The 16,601-nt window shown below is 54.8% G+C and overlaps 1 protein-coding gene across 2 annotated transcripts in view; it reads right to left on the reverse strand.

The window, feature by feature from the left end:
- LOC139767393 (lachesin-like) overlaps positions 1–16,601 on the reverse strand; it is a 363,934-nt gene that overhangs the window by 115,650 nt on the left and 231,683 nt on the right. For both annotated transcript variants that reach the window (XM_071696730.1, XM_071696729.1), the window contains one exon: positions 5,433–5,533. In XM_071696730.1, coding sequence (XP_071552831.1) covers positions 5,433–5,533 — 101 coding nt within the window. The remainder of the gene's footprint in view (positions 1–5,432; positions 5,534–16,601) is intronic.

Here is a 16,601-nt window from a genome sequence, read left to right on the forward strand (position 1 = left end):
CATCATACACCCACAGCTACATCATCATCATACACCCACAGCTACATCATCATCATACACCCACAGCTACATCATCATCATACGCCCACAGCTACACCATCATCATACACCCACAGCTACATTATCATCATACACCCACAGCTACACCATCATCATCATCCACCCACAGCTACATCATCATCATACACCCACAGCTACACCATCATCATACACCCACAGCTACATCATCATCATTCACCCACAGCTACATCATCATACACCCACAGCTACATCATCATCATACACTCACAGCTACATCATCATCATACACCCACAGCTACATCATCATCATACACTCACAGCTACATCATCATCATACACCCACAGCTACATCATCATCATACACCCACAGCTACACCATCATCATACACCCACAGCTACATCATCATCATACACCCACAGCTACATTATCATCATACACCCACAGCTACATCATCATCATACACCCACAGCTACATCATCACCATACACCCACAGCTACATCATACACCCACAGCTACACCATCATCATCATCCACCCACAGCTACACCATCATCATACACCCACAGCTACATCATCATCATACACCCACAGCTACATCATCATCATACACCCACAGGTACATCATCATCATACACCCACAGCTCCATCATCATCATACACCCATAGCTACATTATCATCATCATCCACCCACAGCTACATCATCCACTCACAGCTACATCATCATCATACACCCACAGCTACATTATCATCATCCAACCACAGCTACATCATCATCATCCACCCACAGCTACATCATCATCCACCCACAGCTACATCATCATCATACACCCACAGCTACATCATCATCATACACTCACAGCTACATCATCATACACCCACAGCTACATCATCATCATCCACCCACAGCTATATCATCATCATACACCCACAGCTACATCATCATCATACACCCACAGCTACATCATCATCATCCACCCACAGCTACAACATCACCATCATCCACCCACAGCTACACCATCATCATCATCCACCCACAGCTACATCACCATCATCCACCCACAGCTACACCATCATCATCATCCACCCACAGCTACATCATCATCATCCACCCACAGCTACATCATCATCATACACCCACAGCTACATCATCATCATACACCCACAGCTACATCATACACCCACATCACCATCATCCACCCACAGCTACACCATCATCATCATCCACCCACAGCTACATCATCATCATACACCCACAGCTACATCATCATACACCCACAGCTAAATCATACACCCACAGCTACATCATCCACCCACAGCTACAACATCACCATCATCCACCCACAGCTACATCATCATCATACACCCACAGCTACATCATCATCATACACCCACAGCTACATCATACACCCACAGCTACATCATCCACCCACAGCTACACCATCATCATCATCCACCCACAGCTACACAACAAAGGCTCACTAGTGGTAATTGGGAAGGTGTGTGGAAGTAAACATTTCCCTACACTTAGGAGGGTCTTCCTGCCTGAGTGAAATAGGGTTGTTCTGTTAGCGTAACGAGGTGGTTGGCGGCGGTCTTGCATGGGAATGGTTGCCCACTTGTGGCCCACTAGCTTACAGGGGGGGGGGGGGTACCCTCCCTCCTTCACTACCACAACTTTACAATATTTCTTGTCTCTTCTTAAAATTGTTACCAATACACACTTCAGTGTACATGTAATTTGTATATATATATATATATATATATATATATATATATATATATATATATATATATATATATATATATATATTATTATTATTATTATTATTTTATTATTTTGCTTTGCCGCTGTCTCCCGCGTTTGCGAGGTAGCGCAAGGAAACAGACGAAAGAAATGGCCCAACCCACCCACATACACATGTTTATACATACACGTCCACACACGGAAATATACATACCTATACATCTCAATGTACACATATATATACACACACAGACACATACATATATACCCATGTACACAATTCACACTGTCTGCCTTTATTCATTCCCATCGCCACCTCGCCACACATGGAATACCATCCCCCTCCCCCCTCATGTGTGCGGGGTAGCGCTAGGAAAGTACAACAAAGGCCTCATTCGTTCACACTCAGTCTCTAGCTGTCATGTAATAATGCACCGAAACCACAGCTCCCTTTCCACATCCAGGTCCCACACAACTTTCCATGGTTTACCCCAGACGCTTCACATGCCCTGGTTCAATCCACTGACAGCACGTCAACCCCGGTATACCACATCGCTCCAATTCACTATTCCTTGCCCTCCTTTCACCCTCCTGCATGTTCAGGCCCCGATCACACAAAATCTTTTTCACTCCATCTTTCCACCTCCAATTTGGTCTCCCTCTTCTCCTCGTTCCCTCCACCTCCGACACATATATCCTCTTGGTCAATCTTTCCTCACTTATTCTCTCCATGTGACCAAACCACTTCAAAACACCCTCTTCTGCTCTCTCAACCACGCTCTTTTTATTACCACACATCTCTCTTACCCTTACGTTACTTACTCGATCAAACCACCTCACACCACACATTGTCCTCAAACATCTCATTTCCAGCACATCCATCCTCCTCCGCACAACTCTATCCATAGCCCACGCCTCGCAACCATATAACATCATCACATATATATACATGTGTGTGTGTGTGTGTGTGTGTGTGTGTCCTGTTCACAAGATGTTCTGTACATGAATAACAAATCTTGTTTTACATGTTGTTGGTTGTAATATGTACAATCCTGTAGTTATGTATTGCCTGTATCCCAGAGCCCCGCCCACCAAGGCAGGAACCCCACTAGGCCCACCTCTCACCCTGCTCTGTCGCTGTACTGTATGCTGGCCTCCACCTACTGTACCCACTGTATGCTGGCCTCCACCTACTGTACCCACTGTATACTGGCCTCCACCTACTGTACCCACTGTATGCTGGCCTCCACCTACTGTACCCACTGTATACTGGCCTCCACCTACTGTACCCACTGTATACTGGCCTCCACCTACTGTACCCACTGTATGCTGGCCTCCACCTACTGTACCCACTGTATACTGGCCTCCACCTACTGTACCCACTGTATGCTGGCCTCCACCTACTGTACCCACTGTATACTGGCCTCCACCTACTGTACCCACTGTATACTGGCCTCCACCTACTGTACCCACTGTATGCTGGCCTCCACCTACTGTACCCACTGTATGCTGGCCTCCACCTACTGTACCTACTGTATGCTGGCCTCCACCTACTGTGCCCACTGTATGCTGGCCTCCACCTACTGTACCCACTGTATGCTGGCCTCCACCTACTGTACCCACTGTATGCTGGCCTCCACCTACTGTACCCACTGTATACTGGCCTCCACCTACTGTACCCACTGTATGCTGGCCTCCACCTACTGTACCCACTGTATACTGGCCTCCACCTACTGTACCCACTGTATACTGGCCTCCACCTACTGTACCCACTGTATACTGGCCTCCACCTACTGTACCCACTGTATGCTGGCCTCCACCTACTGTACCCACTGTATACTGGCCTCCACCTACTGTACCCACTGTATGCTGGCCTCCACCTACTGTACCCACTGTATACTGGCCTCCACCTACTGTACCCACTGTATGCTGGCCTCCACCTACTGTACCCACTGTATACTGGCCTCCACCTACTGTACCCACTGTATGCTGGCCTCCACCTACTGTACCCACTGTATACTGGCCTCCACCTACTGTACCCACTGTATGCTGGCCTCCACCTACTGTACCCACTGTATACTGGCCTCCACCTACTGTACCCACTGTATGCTGGCCTCCACCTACTGTACCCACTGTATACTGGCCTCCACCTACTGTACCCACTGTATGCTGGCCTCCACCTACTGTACCCACTGTATACTGGCCTCCACCTACTGTACCCACTGTATGCTGGCCTCCACCTACTGTACCCACTGTATACTGGCCTCCACCTACTGTACCCACTGTATACTGGCCTCCACCTACTGTACCCACTGTATACTGGCCTCCACCTACTGTACCCACTGTATGCTGGCCTCCACCTACTGTACCCACTGTATGCTGGCCTCCACCTACTGTACCCACTGTATGCTGGCCTCCACCTACTGTACCCACTGTATACTGCCTCCACCTACTGTACCCACTGTATGCTGGCCTCCACCTACTGTACCCACTGTATACTGGCCCTCCACCTACTGTACCCACTGTATGCTGGCCTCCACCTACTGTACCCACTGTATGCTGGCCTCCACCTACTGTACCCACTGTATGCTGGCCTCCACCTACTGTACCCACTGTATGCTGGCCTCCACCTACTGTACCCACTGTATGCTAGCCTCCACCTACTGTACCCACTGTATACTGGCCTCCACCTACTGTACCCACTGTATGCTGGCCTCCACCTACTGTACCCACTGTATGCTGGCCTCCACCTACTGTACCCACTGTATGCTGGCCTCCACCTACTGTACCCACTGTATACTGGCCTCCACCTACTGTACCCACTGTATGCTGGCCTCCACCTACTGTACCCACTGTATGCTGGCCTCCACCTACTGTACCCACTGTATGCTGGCCTCCACCTACTGTACCCACTGTATGCTGGCCTCCACCTACTGTACCCACTGTATGCTGGCCTCCACCTACTGTACCCACTGTATACTGGCCTCCACCTACACAGGAAGGTCCAGTTCCATGGCGACTCTTGCACCAGAACTGAGAGAGAGAGAGAGAGAGAGAGAGAGAGAGAGAGAGAGAGAGAGAGAGAGAGAGAGAGAGAGAGAGAGAGAGAGAGAGAGAGAGAGACAACATGGAGGGAAAACCTTTGCCAGCTGGTGCTGGTGTCCCCCCCCCTCCCACTCCCCCCCAACTCGACAATAACATTCCGCCATAATTTTTGCCCCGATGGTCCACAACCGTCACCATAACCATCTGGTCCACAACCGTCACCATAACCATCTGGTCCACAACCGTCACCATAACCATCTGGTCCACAACCGTCACCATAACCATCTGGTCCACAACCGTCACCATAACCATCTGGTCCACAACCGTCACCATAACCATCTGGTCCACAACCGTCACCATAACCATCTGGTCCACAACAGACAGCCATGGAGGGGTGTGGAGGGAGGGAGAATGGTGGTCAGTAACAATGGTTGCATAGCTGGTGTCAGTACTGGTGGAAGCATAGCTGGTGTCAGTACTGGTGGAAGCATAGCTGGTGTCAGTACTGGTGGAAGCATAGCTGGTGTCAGTACTGGTGGAAGCATAGCTGGTGTCAGTACTGGTGGAAGCATAGCTGGTGTCAGTACTGGTGGTGTCAGTCACAATGTAAGAGGACCCACCTTGTGTTGGCCCAGATGGTCCACTGTACAGGTGAGCGAGGCGTCACGTCCCACAGCTACCGTCACATTGGGTACGGGTTCCAGGAAGACTGACGTCACATCTGTGGGCAGAACACAACACTTGTTACTGCTGGTGTTGAACACCTGCTACACACATCTGTGGGCAGAACACAACACTTGTTACTGCTGGTGTTGTACACCTGCTACACACATCTGTGGGCAGAACACAACACTTGTTACTGCTGGTGTTGAACACCTGCTACACACATCTGTGGGCAGAACACAACACTTGTTACTGCTGGTGTTGTACACCTGCTACACACATCTGTGGGCAGAACACAACACTTGTTACTGCTGGTGTTGTACACCTGCTACACACATCTGTGGGCAGAACACAACACTTGTTACTGCTGGTGTTGTACACCTGCTACACACATCTGTCTTGAGCAACATGAGTATTGTAGTCAACTTGGACAGTTAAGACGTGTGACTTGGTCAAGACCTTCAGGTTGTATAACAACAACACATTATCCTACAACCACAACACCTTCATGTTGTATAACAACAACACATTATCCTACAACCACAACACCTTCATGTTGTATAACAACAACACATTATCCTACAACCACAACACCTTCATGTTGTATAACAACAACACATTATCCTACAACCACAACACCTTCATGTTGTATAACAACAACACATTATCCTACAACCACAACACCTTCATGTTGTATAACAACAACACATTATCCTACAACCACAACACCTTCATGTTGTATAACAACATCATCCTACAACCACAACACCTTCATGTTGTATAACAACATTATCCTACAACCACAACACCTTCATGTTGTATAACAACAACACATTATCCTACAACCACAACATCTTCATGTTGTATAACAACAACACATTATCCTACAACCACAACACCTTCATGTTGTATAACAACATCATCCTACAACCACAACACCTACATGTTGTATAACAACATTATCCTACAACCACAACACCTTCATGTTGTATAACAACAACACATTATCCTACAACCACAACATCTTCATGTTGTATAACAACATTATCCTACAACCACAACACCTTCATGTTGTATAACAACACATTATCCTACAACAACACCTTCATGTTGTATAACAACATTATCCTACAACCACAACACCTTCATGTTGTATAACAACAACACATTATCCTACAACCACAACATCTTCATGTTGTATAACAACATTATCCTACAACCACAACACCTTCATGTTGTATAACAACAACACATTATCCTACAACCACAACACCTTCATGTTGTATAACAACATCATCCTACAACCACAACACCTTCATGTTGTATAACAACAACACATTATCCTACAACCACAACACCTTCATGTTGTATAACAACAACACATTATCCTACAACCACAACACCTTCATGTTGTATAACAACATTATCCTCCAACCACAACACCTTCAGGTTGTATAACAACAACACATTATGCTACAACCACAACACCTTCATGTTGTATAACATTATCCTCCAACCACAACACCTTCATGTTGTATAACAACAACACATTATCCTACAACCACAACACCTTCATGTTGTATAACAACAACACATTATCCTACAACCACAACACCTTCATGTTGTATAACAACAACACATTATCCTACAACCACAACACCTTCATGTTGTATAACAACATTATCCTCCAACCACAACACCTTCATGTTGTATAACAACAACACATTATCCTACAACCACAACACCTTCATGTTGTATAACAACAACACATTATCCTACAACCACAACACCTTCATGTTGTATAACAACAACACATTATCCTACAACCACAACACCTTCATGTTGTATAACAACATCATCCTACAACCACAACACCTTCATGTTGTATAACAACATCATCCTACAACCACAACACCTTCATGTTGTATAACAACAACACATTATGCTACAACCTCATCATGGGTCACTTATACCTAAGAGTTATGAGAGAGAGAGAGAGAGAGAGAGAGAGAGAGAGAGAGAGAGAGAGAGAGAGAGAGAGAGAGAGAGAGAGAGAGAGAGAGAGAGAGAGAGAGAGAGAGAGAGAAATGTTTAATATATTTACAGAAACATTTGATCAACATCAGCAAAGTTCCAGACGTATACAACATTACATATTAACCTCAGTACAAATAATGACTCCATTATTGATATCCTCTTTTTGGTCCTCCATCATAATACCTCCATCTATATGGTGGTGGGTGGGGAGGAGCCTTCTGCTGTACTATCCTGTCTCCATCTATAGTGGTGGGTGGTGGAGGAGCCTTCTGCTGTACTATCCTGTCTCCATCTATAGTGGTGGGTGGGGGAGGAGCCTTCTGCTGTACTATCCTGTCTCCATCTATAGTGGTGGGTGAGGGAGGAGCCTTCTCCTGTACTATCCTGTCTCCATCTATAGTGGTGGGTGGGGGGGAGCCTTCTGCTGTACTATCCTGTCTCCATCTATAGTGGTTGGTGGGGGAGGAGCCTTCTGCTGTATTATCCTGTCTCCATCTATAGTGGTGGGTGGGGGAGGAGCCTTCTGCTGTACTATCCTGTCTCCATCTATAGTGGTGGGTGGGAGAGGAGCCTTCTGCTGTACTATCCTGTCTCCATCTATAGTGGTGGGTGGGGGAGGAGCCTTCTGCTGTACTATCCTGTCTCCATCTATAGTGGTGGGTGAGGGAGGAGCCTTCTGCTGTACTATCCTGTCTCCATCTATAGTGGTGGGTGAGGGAGGAGCCTTCTGCTGTACTATCCTGTCTCCATCTATAGTGGTGGGTGGGGGGGAGCCTTCTGCTGTACTATCCTGTCTCCATCTATAGTGGTTGGTGGGGGAGGAGCCTTCTGCTGTACTATCCTGTCTCCATCTATAGTAGTGGGTGGGGGAGGAGCCTTCTGCTGTACTATCCTGTCTCCATCTATAGTGGTGGGTGGGGGAGGAGCCTTCTGCTGTACTATCCTGTCTCCATCTATAGTGGTGGGTGGGGGAGGAGCCTTCTGCTGTACTATCCTGTCTCCATCTATAGTGGTGGGTGAGGGAGGAGCCTTCTCCTGTACTATCCTGTCTCCATCTATAGTGGTGGGTGGGGGGGGAGCCTTCTGCTGTACTATCCTGTCTCCATCTATAGTGGTTGGTGGGGGAGGAGCCTTCTGCTGTACTATCCTGTCTCCATCTATAGTGGTGGGTGGGAGAGGAGCCTTCTGCTGTACTATCCTGTCTCCATCTATAGTGGTGGGTGAGGGAGGAGCCTTCTGCTGTACTATCCTGTCTCCATCTATAGTGGTGGGTGAGAAGGAGCCTTCTGTTGTACTATCCTGTCTCCATCTATAGTGGTGGGTGAGGGAGGAGCCTTCTGGGGGGGGAGCCTTCTGCTGTACTATCCTGTCTCCATCTATAGTGGTGGGTGGGAGAGGAGCCTTCTGCTGTACTATCCTGTCCCCATCTATAGTGGTGGGTGGGAGAGGAGCCTTCTGCTGTACTATCCTGTCTCCATCTATAGTGGTGGGTGAGGGAGGAGCCTTCTGCTGTACTATCCTGTCTCCATCTATAGTGGTGGGTGAGGGAGGAGCCTTCTCCTGTACTATCCTGTCTCCATCTATAGTGGTGGGTGGTGGAGGAGCCTTATGCTGTACTATCCTGTCTCCGTCTATAGTGGTGGGTGAGGGAGGAGCCTTCTGCTGTACTATCCAGTCTCCATCTATAGTGGTGGGTGAGGGAGGAGCCTTCTGCTGTACTATCCTGTCTCCATCTATAGTGGTGGGTGGTGGAGGAGCCTTCTGCTGTACTATCCTGTCTCCGTCTACAGTGGTGGGTGAGGGAGGAGCCTTCTGCTGTACTATCCTGTCTCCATCTATAGTGGTGGGTGAGGGAAGAGCCTTCTGCTGTACTATCCTGTCTCCATCTATAGTGGTGGGTGGGGGAGGAGCCTTCTGCTGTACTATCCTGTCTCCATCTATAGTGGTGGGTGGGGGAAGAGCCTTCTGCTGTACTATCCTGTCTCCATCTATAGTGGTGGGTGGGGGAGGAACCTTCTGCTGTACTATCCTGTCTCCATCTATAGTGGTGGGTGAGGGAGGAGCCTTCTGCTGTACTATCCTGTCTCCATCTATGGTGGTGGGTGGGGGAGGAGCCTTCTGCTGTACTATCCTGTCTCCATCTATGGTGGTGGGTGGGGGAGGAGCCTTCTGCTGTACTATCCTGTCTCCATATATAGTGGTGGGTGAGGGAGGAGCCTTCTGCTGTACTATCCTGTCTCCATCTATAGTGGTGGGTGGGGGAGGAGCCTTCTGCTGTACTATCCTGTCTCCATCTATAGTGGTGGGTTGGAGAGGAGCCTTCTGCTGTACTATCCTGTCTCCATCTATAGTGGTGGGTGGGAAGGGGCCTTCTGCTGTACTATCCTGTCTACATCTATATAGTGGTGGGTGGGGAGGAGCCTTCTGCTGTACTATCCTGTCTCCATCTATAGTGATATGTGGGAAGGAGTCTTCTGCTGTACTATCCTGTCTCCATCTATAGTGGTGGGTTGGAGAGGAACCTTCTGCTGTACTATCCTGTCTCCATCTATAGTGGTGGGTGGGGAGGAGCCTTCTGCTGTACTATCCTGTCTCCATCTATAGTGGTGGGTTGGAGAGGAACCATCTGCTGTACTGTCGTGTCTCCATCTATAGTGGTGGGTGGGGGAGGAGCCTTCTGCTGTACTATCCTGTCTCCATCTATCGTGGTAGGTGGAAAGGAGTCTTCTGCTGTACTAACTTGTCTCCATCTATATAGTTCTGGGTGGGGAGGAGCCTTCTGCTGCACTATCCTGTCTCCATCTATAGTGATATGTGGGAAGGAGTCTTCTAATGTACTATCCTGTCTCCATCTATAGTGGTGGGTGGGGGAGGAGCCCTCTGCTGTACTATCCTGTCTCCATCTATAGTGGTGGGTGGGAGAGGAGCCTTCTGCTGTACTATCCTGTCTCCATCTATAGTGGTGGGTGAGGGAGGAGCCTTCTGCTGTACTATCCTGTCTCCATCTATAGTGGTGGGTGAGGGAGGAGCCTTCTGCTGTACTATCCTGTCTCCATCTATAGTGGTGGGTGAGGGAGGAGCCTTCTGCTGTACTATCCTGTCTCCATCTATAGTGGTGGGTGAGGGAGGAGCCTTCTGCTGTACTATCCTGTCTCCATCTATAGTGGTGGGTGAGGGAGGAGCCTTCTGCTGTACTATCCTGTCTCCATCTATAGTGGTGGGTGAGGAGGAGCCTTCTGCTGTACTATCCTGTCTCCATCTATAGTGGTGGGTGAGGGAGGAGCCTTCTGCTGTACTATCCTGTCTCCATCTATAGTGGTGGGTGGGGAGGAGCCTTCTGCTGTACTATCCTGTCTCCATCTATAGTGGTGGGTGAGGGAGGAGCCTTCTGCTGTACTATCCTGTCTCCATCTATAGTGGTGGGTGAGGGAGGAGCCTTCTGCTGTACTATCCTGTCTCCATCTATAGTGGTGGGTGAGGGAGGAGCCTTCTGCTGTACTATCCTGTCTCCATCTATAGTGGTGGGTGAGGGAGGAGCCTTCTGCTGTACTATCCTGTCTCCATCTATAGTGGTGGGTGGGGGAGGAGCCTTCTGCTGTACTATCCTGTCTCCATCTATAGTGGTGGGTGGGGGAGGAGCCTTCTGCTGTACTATCCTGTCTCCATCTATAGTGGTGGGTGGGGAGGAGCCTTCTGCTGTACTATCCTGTCTCCATCTATAGTGGTGGGTGAGGGAGGAGCCTTCTGCTGTACTATCCTGTCTCCATCTATAGTGGTGGGTGGGGGAGGAGCCTTCTGCTGTACTATCCTGTCTCCATCTATAGTGGTGGGTGGGGAGGAGCCTTCTGCTGTACTATCCTGTCTCCATCTATAGTGGTGGGTGGGGGAGGAGCCTTCTGCTGTACTATCCTGTCTCCATCTATAGTGGTGGGTGAGGGAGGAGCCTTCTGCTGTACTATCCTGTCTCCATCTATAGTGGTGGGTGGGGGAGGAGCCTTCTGCTGTACTATCCTGTCTCCATCTATAGTGGTGGGTGAGGGAGGAGCCTTCTGCTGTACTATCCTGTCTCCATCTATAGTGGTGGGTGGGGAGGAGCCTTCTGCTGTACTATCCTGTCTCCATCTATAGTGGTGGGTTGGAGAGGAGCCTTCTGCTGTACTATCCTGTCTCCATCTATAGTGGTGGGTGGGGGAGGAGCCTTCTGCTGTACTATCCTGTCTCCATCTATAGTGGTGGGTGGGGAGGAGCCTTCTGCTGTACTATCCTGTCTCCATCTATAGTGGTGGGTGAGGGAGGAGCCTTCTGCTGTACTATCCTGTCTCCATCTATAGTGGTGGGTGAGGGAGGAGCCTTCTGCTGTACTATCCTGTCTCCATCTATAGTGGTGGGTGGGGGAGGAGCCTTCTGCTGTACTATCCTGTCTCCATCTATAGTGGTGGGTGGGGAGGAGCCTTCTGCTGTACTATCCTGTCTCCATCTATAGTGGTGGGTGAGGGAGGAGCCTTCTGCTGTACTATCCTGTCTCCATCTATAGTGGTGGGTGGGGAGGAGCCTTCTGCTGTACTATCCTGTCTCCATCTATAGTGGTGGGTGGGGAGGAGCCTTCTGCTGTTCTGTCCTGTCTCCATCTATAGTGGTGGGTGAGGGAGGAGCCTTCTGCAGTACTATCCTGTCTCCATCTATAGTGGTGGGTGGGGGAGGAGCCTTCTGCTGTACTATCCTGTCTCCATCTATAGTGGTGGGTGAGGGAGGAGCCTTCTGCTGTACTATCCTGTCTCCATCTATAGTGGTGGGTGGGGGAGGAGCCATCTGCTGTACTGTCCTGTCTCCATCTATAGTGGTGGGTGAGGGAGGAGCCTTCTGCTGTACTATCCTGTCTCCATCTATAGTGGTGGGTGGGGGAGGAGCCTGTCTCCATCTATAGTGGTGGGTGGGGTAGGAGCCTTCTGCTGTACTGTCCTGTCTCCATCTATAGTGGTGGGTGAGGGAGGAGCCTTCTGCTGTACTATCCTGTCTCCATCTATAGTGTTGGGTGAGGGGAGGAGCCTTCTGCTAGTACTATCCTGTCTCCATCTATAGTGGTGGGTGAGGGAGGAGCCTTCTGCTGTACTATCCTGTCTCCATCCATAGTGGTGGGTGAGGGAGGAGCCTTCTGCTGTACTATCCAGGCGACGGGCCAGCAAGCCAGCCAGCCAGGCAGGAGACGGGCCAGCAAGCCAGCCAGCCAGGCAGGAGACGGATTAGGGCCAGCCAGCCAGCCAGGCAGGAGACCGGGCAGCAACCTGGCCAGGCAGGAGACGGGCCAGCCACCAGCCAGCCAGGCCAGCAGGAACGGGCCAGCCTGCCACCAGGCAGGAGACGGGCCAGCAAGCCAACCAGCCATGCAGGAGACGGGCCAGCCAGCCAGCCAGCCACCCAGGCAGGAGACAGGCCAGCAAGCCAACCAGCCAGGCAGGAGATGGGCCAGCCAGGCAGCCAGGCAGGAGACGGGCCAGCAAGCCAACCAGCCAGGCAGGAGACCGGGCCAGCCAGCCAGCCGAGCAGCCAGGCAGTAGACGGGCCAGCAAGCCAACCAGCCAGGCAGGAGACGGGCCAGCCAGCCAGCCAGGCAGCCAGCCAGCCAGGCAGGAGACGGGCTAGCCAGCCAGCTAGGCAGGAGACGGGCCAGCCAGCCAGCCAACCAGGCACGAGACGGGCCAGCCAGTCAGCCAGATAGCCAGGCAGGAGACGGGCCAGCCAGCCAGCCAGGCAGGAGACGGGCCAGCCAGCCAGCCAACCAGGCACGAGACGGGCCAGCCAGTCAGCCAGATAGCCAGGCAGGAGACGGGCCAGCCAGCCAGCCAGCCAGGCAGGAGACGGGCCAGCCAGCCAGCCAGGTAGGAGACGGGCCAGCCAGCCAGCCAGCCAGCCAGCCAGCCAGGCAGGAGACGGGCCAGCCAGCCAGCCAGGCAGGAGACGGGCCAGCCAGCCAGCCAGCCAGGCAGGCAGGAGACGGGCCAGCCCGCCAGCCAGCCAGGCAGGCAGGAGACGGGCCAGCTAGCCAGCCAGGCAGACGGGCCAGCCAGCCAGCCAGGCAGGAGACGGGCCAGCCAGCCAGCCAGCCAGGCACGAGACGTGCCAGCCAGCCAGCCAGGCAGGACGCGGGCCAGCCAGCCAGCCAGCCAACCAGACACGAAACGGGCCAGCCAGCCAGCTACGAAGGAGACGGGCCAGCCAGCCAGCCAGCCAGGCAGGAGACGGGCCAGCCAGCCAGCCAGGCAGGAGACGGGCCAGCCTGCCAGCCAGGCAGGAGACGGGCCAGCCAGCCAGCCAGCAAGGCAGGCAGGAGACGGGCCAGCCAGCCAGCCAGCCAGCCAGCCAGCCAGCCAGGCAGGAAACGGGCCAGCCAGCCAGCCAGCCAGGCACGAGACGGGCCAGCCAGCCAGCCAGCCAGGCACGAGACGGGCCAGCCAGCCAGCCAGGCAGGAGACGGGCCAGCCAGCCAGCCAGCCAGCCAGGCAGGAGACGGGCCAGCCAGCCAGCCAGCCAGGCAGGAGACGGGCGGGCCAGCCAGCCAGCCAGCCAGCCAGCCAGGCAGGAGACGGGCCAGCCAGCCACCCAGCCAGGCAGTTAGCCAGGCAGGCAGGCAGGCAGGCAGGCAGGCAGGCAGGCAGGCAGCCAGCCAGCCAGCCAGCCAGCCAGCCAGGCAGGAGACGGGCCAGCCAGCCAGCCACCCAGCCAGGCAGGAGACGGACCAGCCAGCCAGCCAGCCAGGCACGAGACGGGCCAACCAGCCAGCCAGGCAGGAGACGGGCCAGCCAGCCAGCCAGCCAGCCAGGTAGGAGACGGGCCAGCCAGCCAGCCAGCCAGCCAGCCAGGAGACGGGCCAGCCTGCCAGCCAGCCAGCCAGCCAGGAGACGGACCAGCCAGCCAGCCAGCCAGCCAGGCACGAGACGGGCCAGCCAGCCAACCAGGCAGGAGACGGGCGGGCCAGCCAGCCAGCCAGCCAGGCAGGAGACGGGCCAGCCAGTCAGCCAGCCAGCCAGCCAGGCAAGAGACGGGCCAGCCAGCCAGCCAGCCAGGCACGAGACGGGCCAGCCAGCCAGCCAGCCAGCCAGGAGACGGGCCAGCCAGCCAGCCAGCCAGCCAGGCACGAGACGGGCCAGCCAGCCAGCCAGCCAGGCACGAGACGGGCCAGCCAGCCAACCAGGCAGGAGACGGGCCAGCCTGCCAGCCAGCCAGCCAGGCAGGAGACGGACCAGCAAGCCAGCCAGCCAGGCACGAGACGGGCCAGCCAGCCAACCAGGCAGGAGACGGACCAGCCTGCCAGCCAGCCAGCCAGCCAGGCAGGAGACGGACCAGCCAGCCAGCCAGCCAGGCACGAGACGGGCCAGCCAGCCAACCAGGCAGGAGACGGACCAGCCTGCCAGCCAGCCAGCCAGGCAGGAGACGGGCCAGCCAGCCAGCCAGCCTGGCACGAGACGGGCCAGCCAGCCAACCAGGCAGGAGACGGGCCAGCCAGCCAGCCAGCCAGGCAGGAGACGGACCAGCCAGCCAGCCAGGCAGGAGACGGGCCAGCCAGCCAGCCACCAGCTAGGCAGGAGACGGGCCAGCCAACCAACCAGGCAGGAGACGGACCAGCCTGCCAGCCAGCCAGCCAGGCAGGAGACGGGCCAGCCAGCCAGCCAGCCAGGCACGAGACGGGCCAGCCAGCCAACCAGGCAGGAGACGGGCCAGCCTGCCAGCCAGCCAGGCAGGAGACGGACCAGCCAGCCAGCCAGCCAGCCAGGCAGGAGACGGGCCAGCCAGCCAGCCACAAGCCAGGCAGGAGACGGGCCAGCCAACCAACCAGGCAGGAGACGGACCAGCCTGCCAGCCAGCCAGCCAGGCAGGAGACGGGCCAGCCAGCCAGCCAGCCAGGCACGAGACGGGCCAGCCAGCCAACCAGGCAGGAGACGGACCAGCCTGCCAGCCAGCCAGCCAGGCAGGAGACGGGCCAGCCAGCCAGCCAGCCAGGCACGAGACGGGCCAGCCAGCCAGCCAGCCAGGCAGGAGACGGACCAGCCAGCCAGCCAGCCAGCCAGCCAGGCAGGAGACGGGCCAGCCAGCCAGCCAGGCAGGAGACGGGCCAGCCAGCCAGCCACCAGTCAGGCAGGAGACGGGCCAGCCAGCCAGCCAGCCAGGCAGGAGACGGGCCAGCCAGCCAGCCACCAGCCAGGCAGGAGACGGGCCAGCCAGCCAGCCACCAGCCAGGCAGGAGACGGGCCAGCCAGCCAGCCACCAGGCCAGGCAGGAGACGGGCCAGCCAGCCAGCCAGCCAGCCAGGCAGGAGACGGGCCAGCCAGCCAGCCAGCCAGCCAGGCAGGAGACGGGCCAGCCAGCCAGCCAGCCAACCAGGCAGGAGACGGGCCAGCCTGCCAGCCAGCCAGGCAGGAGACGGGCCAGCCAGCCAGCCAGCCAGCCAGGCAGGAGACGGGCCAGCCAGCCAGCCACCAGCCAGGCAGGAGACGGGCCAGCCAGCCAGCCAGCCAGCCAGGCAGGAGACGGGCCAGCCAGCCAGCCAGCCAGGCAGGAGACGGGCCAGCCAGCCAGCCAGCCAGGCAGGAGACGGGCCAGCCAGCCAGCCAGCCAGGCAGGAGACGGGCCAGCCAGCCACAGCCAGGCAGGGAGACGGGCCAGCCAGCCAGCCAGCCAGGCAGGAGACGGGCCAGCCAGCCAGCCAGCCAGCCAGGCAGGAGACGGGCCAGCCAGCCAGCCAGCCAGGCAGGAGACGGGCCAGCCAGCCAGCCAGGCAGCCAGCAGCAGGAGAACGGGCCAGCCAAGCCAGCCAGCCAGCGAGCGCCAGCCAGCCAGGCAGGAGACGGGCCAGCCAGCCAGCCAGCAGGAGACGGCCAGCCAGCCAGCCAGCAGGAGACGGGCAGCCAGCCAGCCAGCCAGCCGAGGCCAGCGCAGCACGCGGCAGCCAGCCAGCCAGCCAGCCAGGCAGGAGACGGGCCGCCAGCCAGCCACCAGCAGCCAGGCAGGAGACGGGCCAGCCAGCCAGCCAGCCAGGCAGGAGACGGGCCAGCCAGCCAGCCAGCCAGGCAGGAGACGGGGCCAGAACCGCCAGA

The sequence above is a fragment of the Panulirus ornatus genome, chromosome 61, assembly GCF_036320965.1.
Source record: "Panulirus ornatus isolate Po-2019 chromosome 61, ASM3632096v1, whole genome shotgun sequence".
In the NCBI taxonomy this organism is placed as follows: Eukaryota; Metazoa; Arthropoda; class Malacostraca; order Decapoda; family Palinuridae; genus Panulirus; species Panulirus ornatus.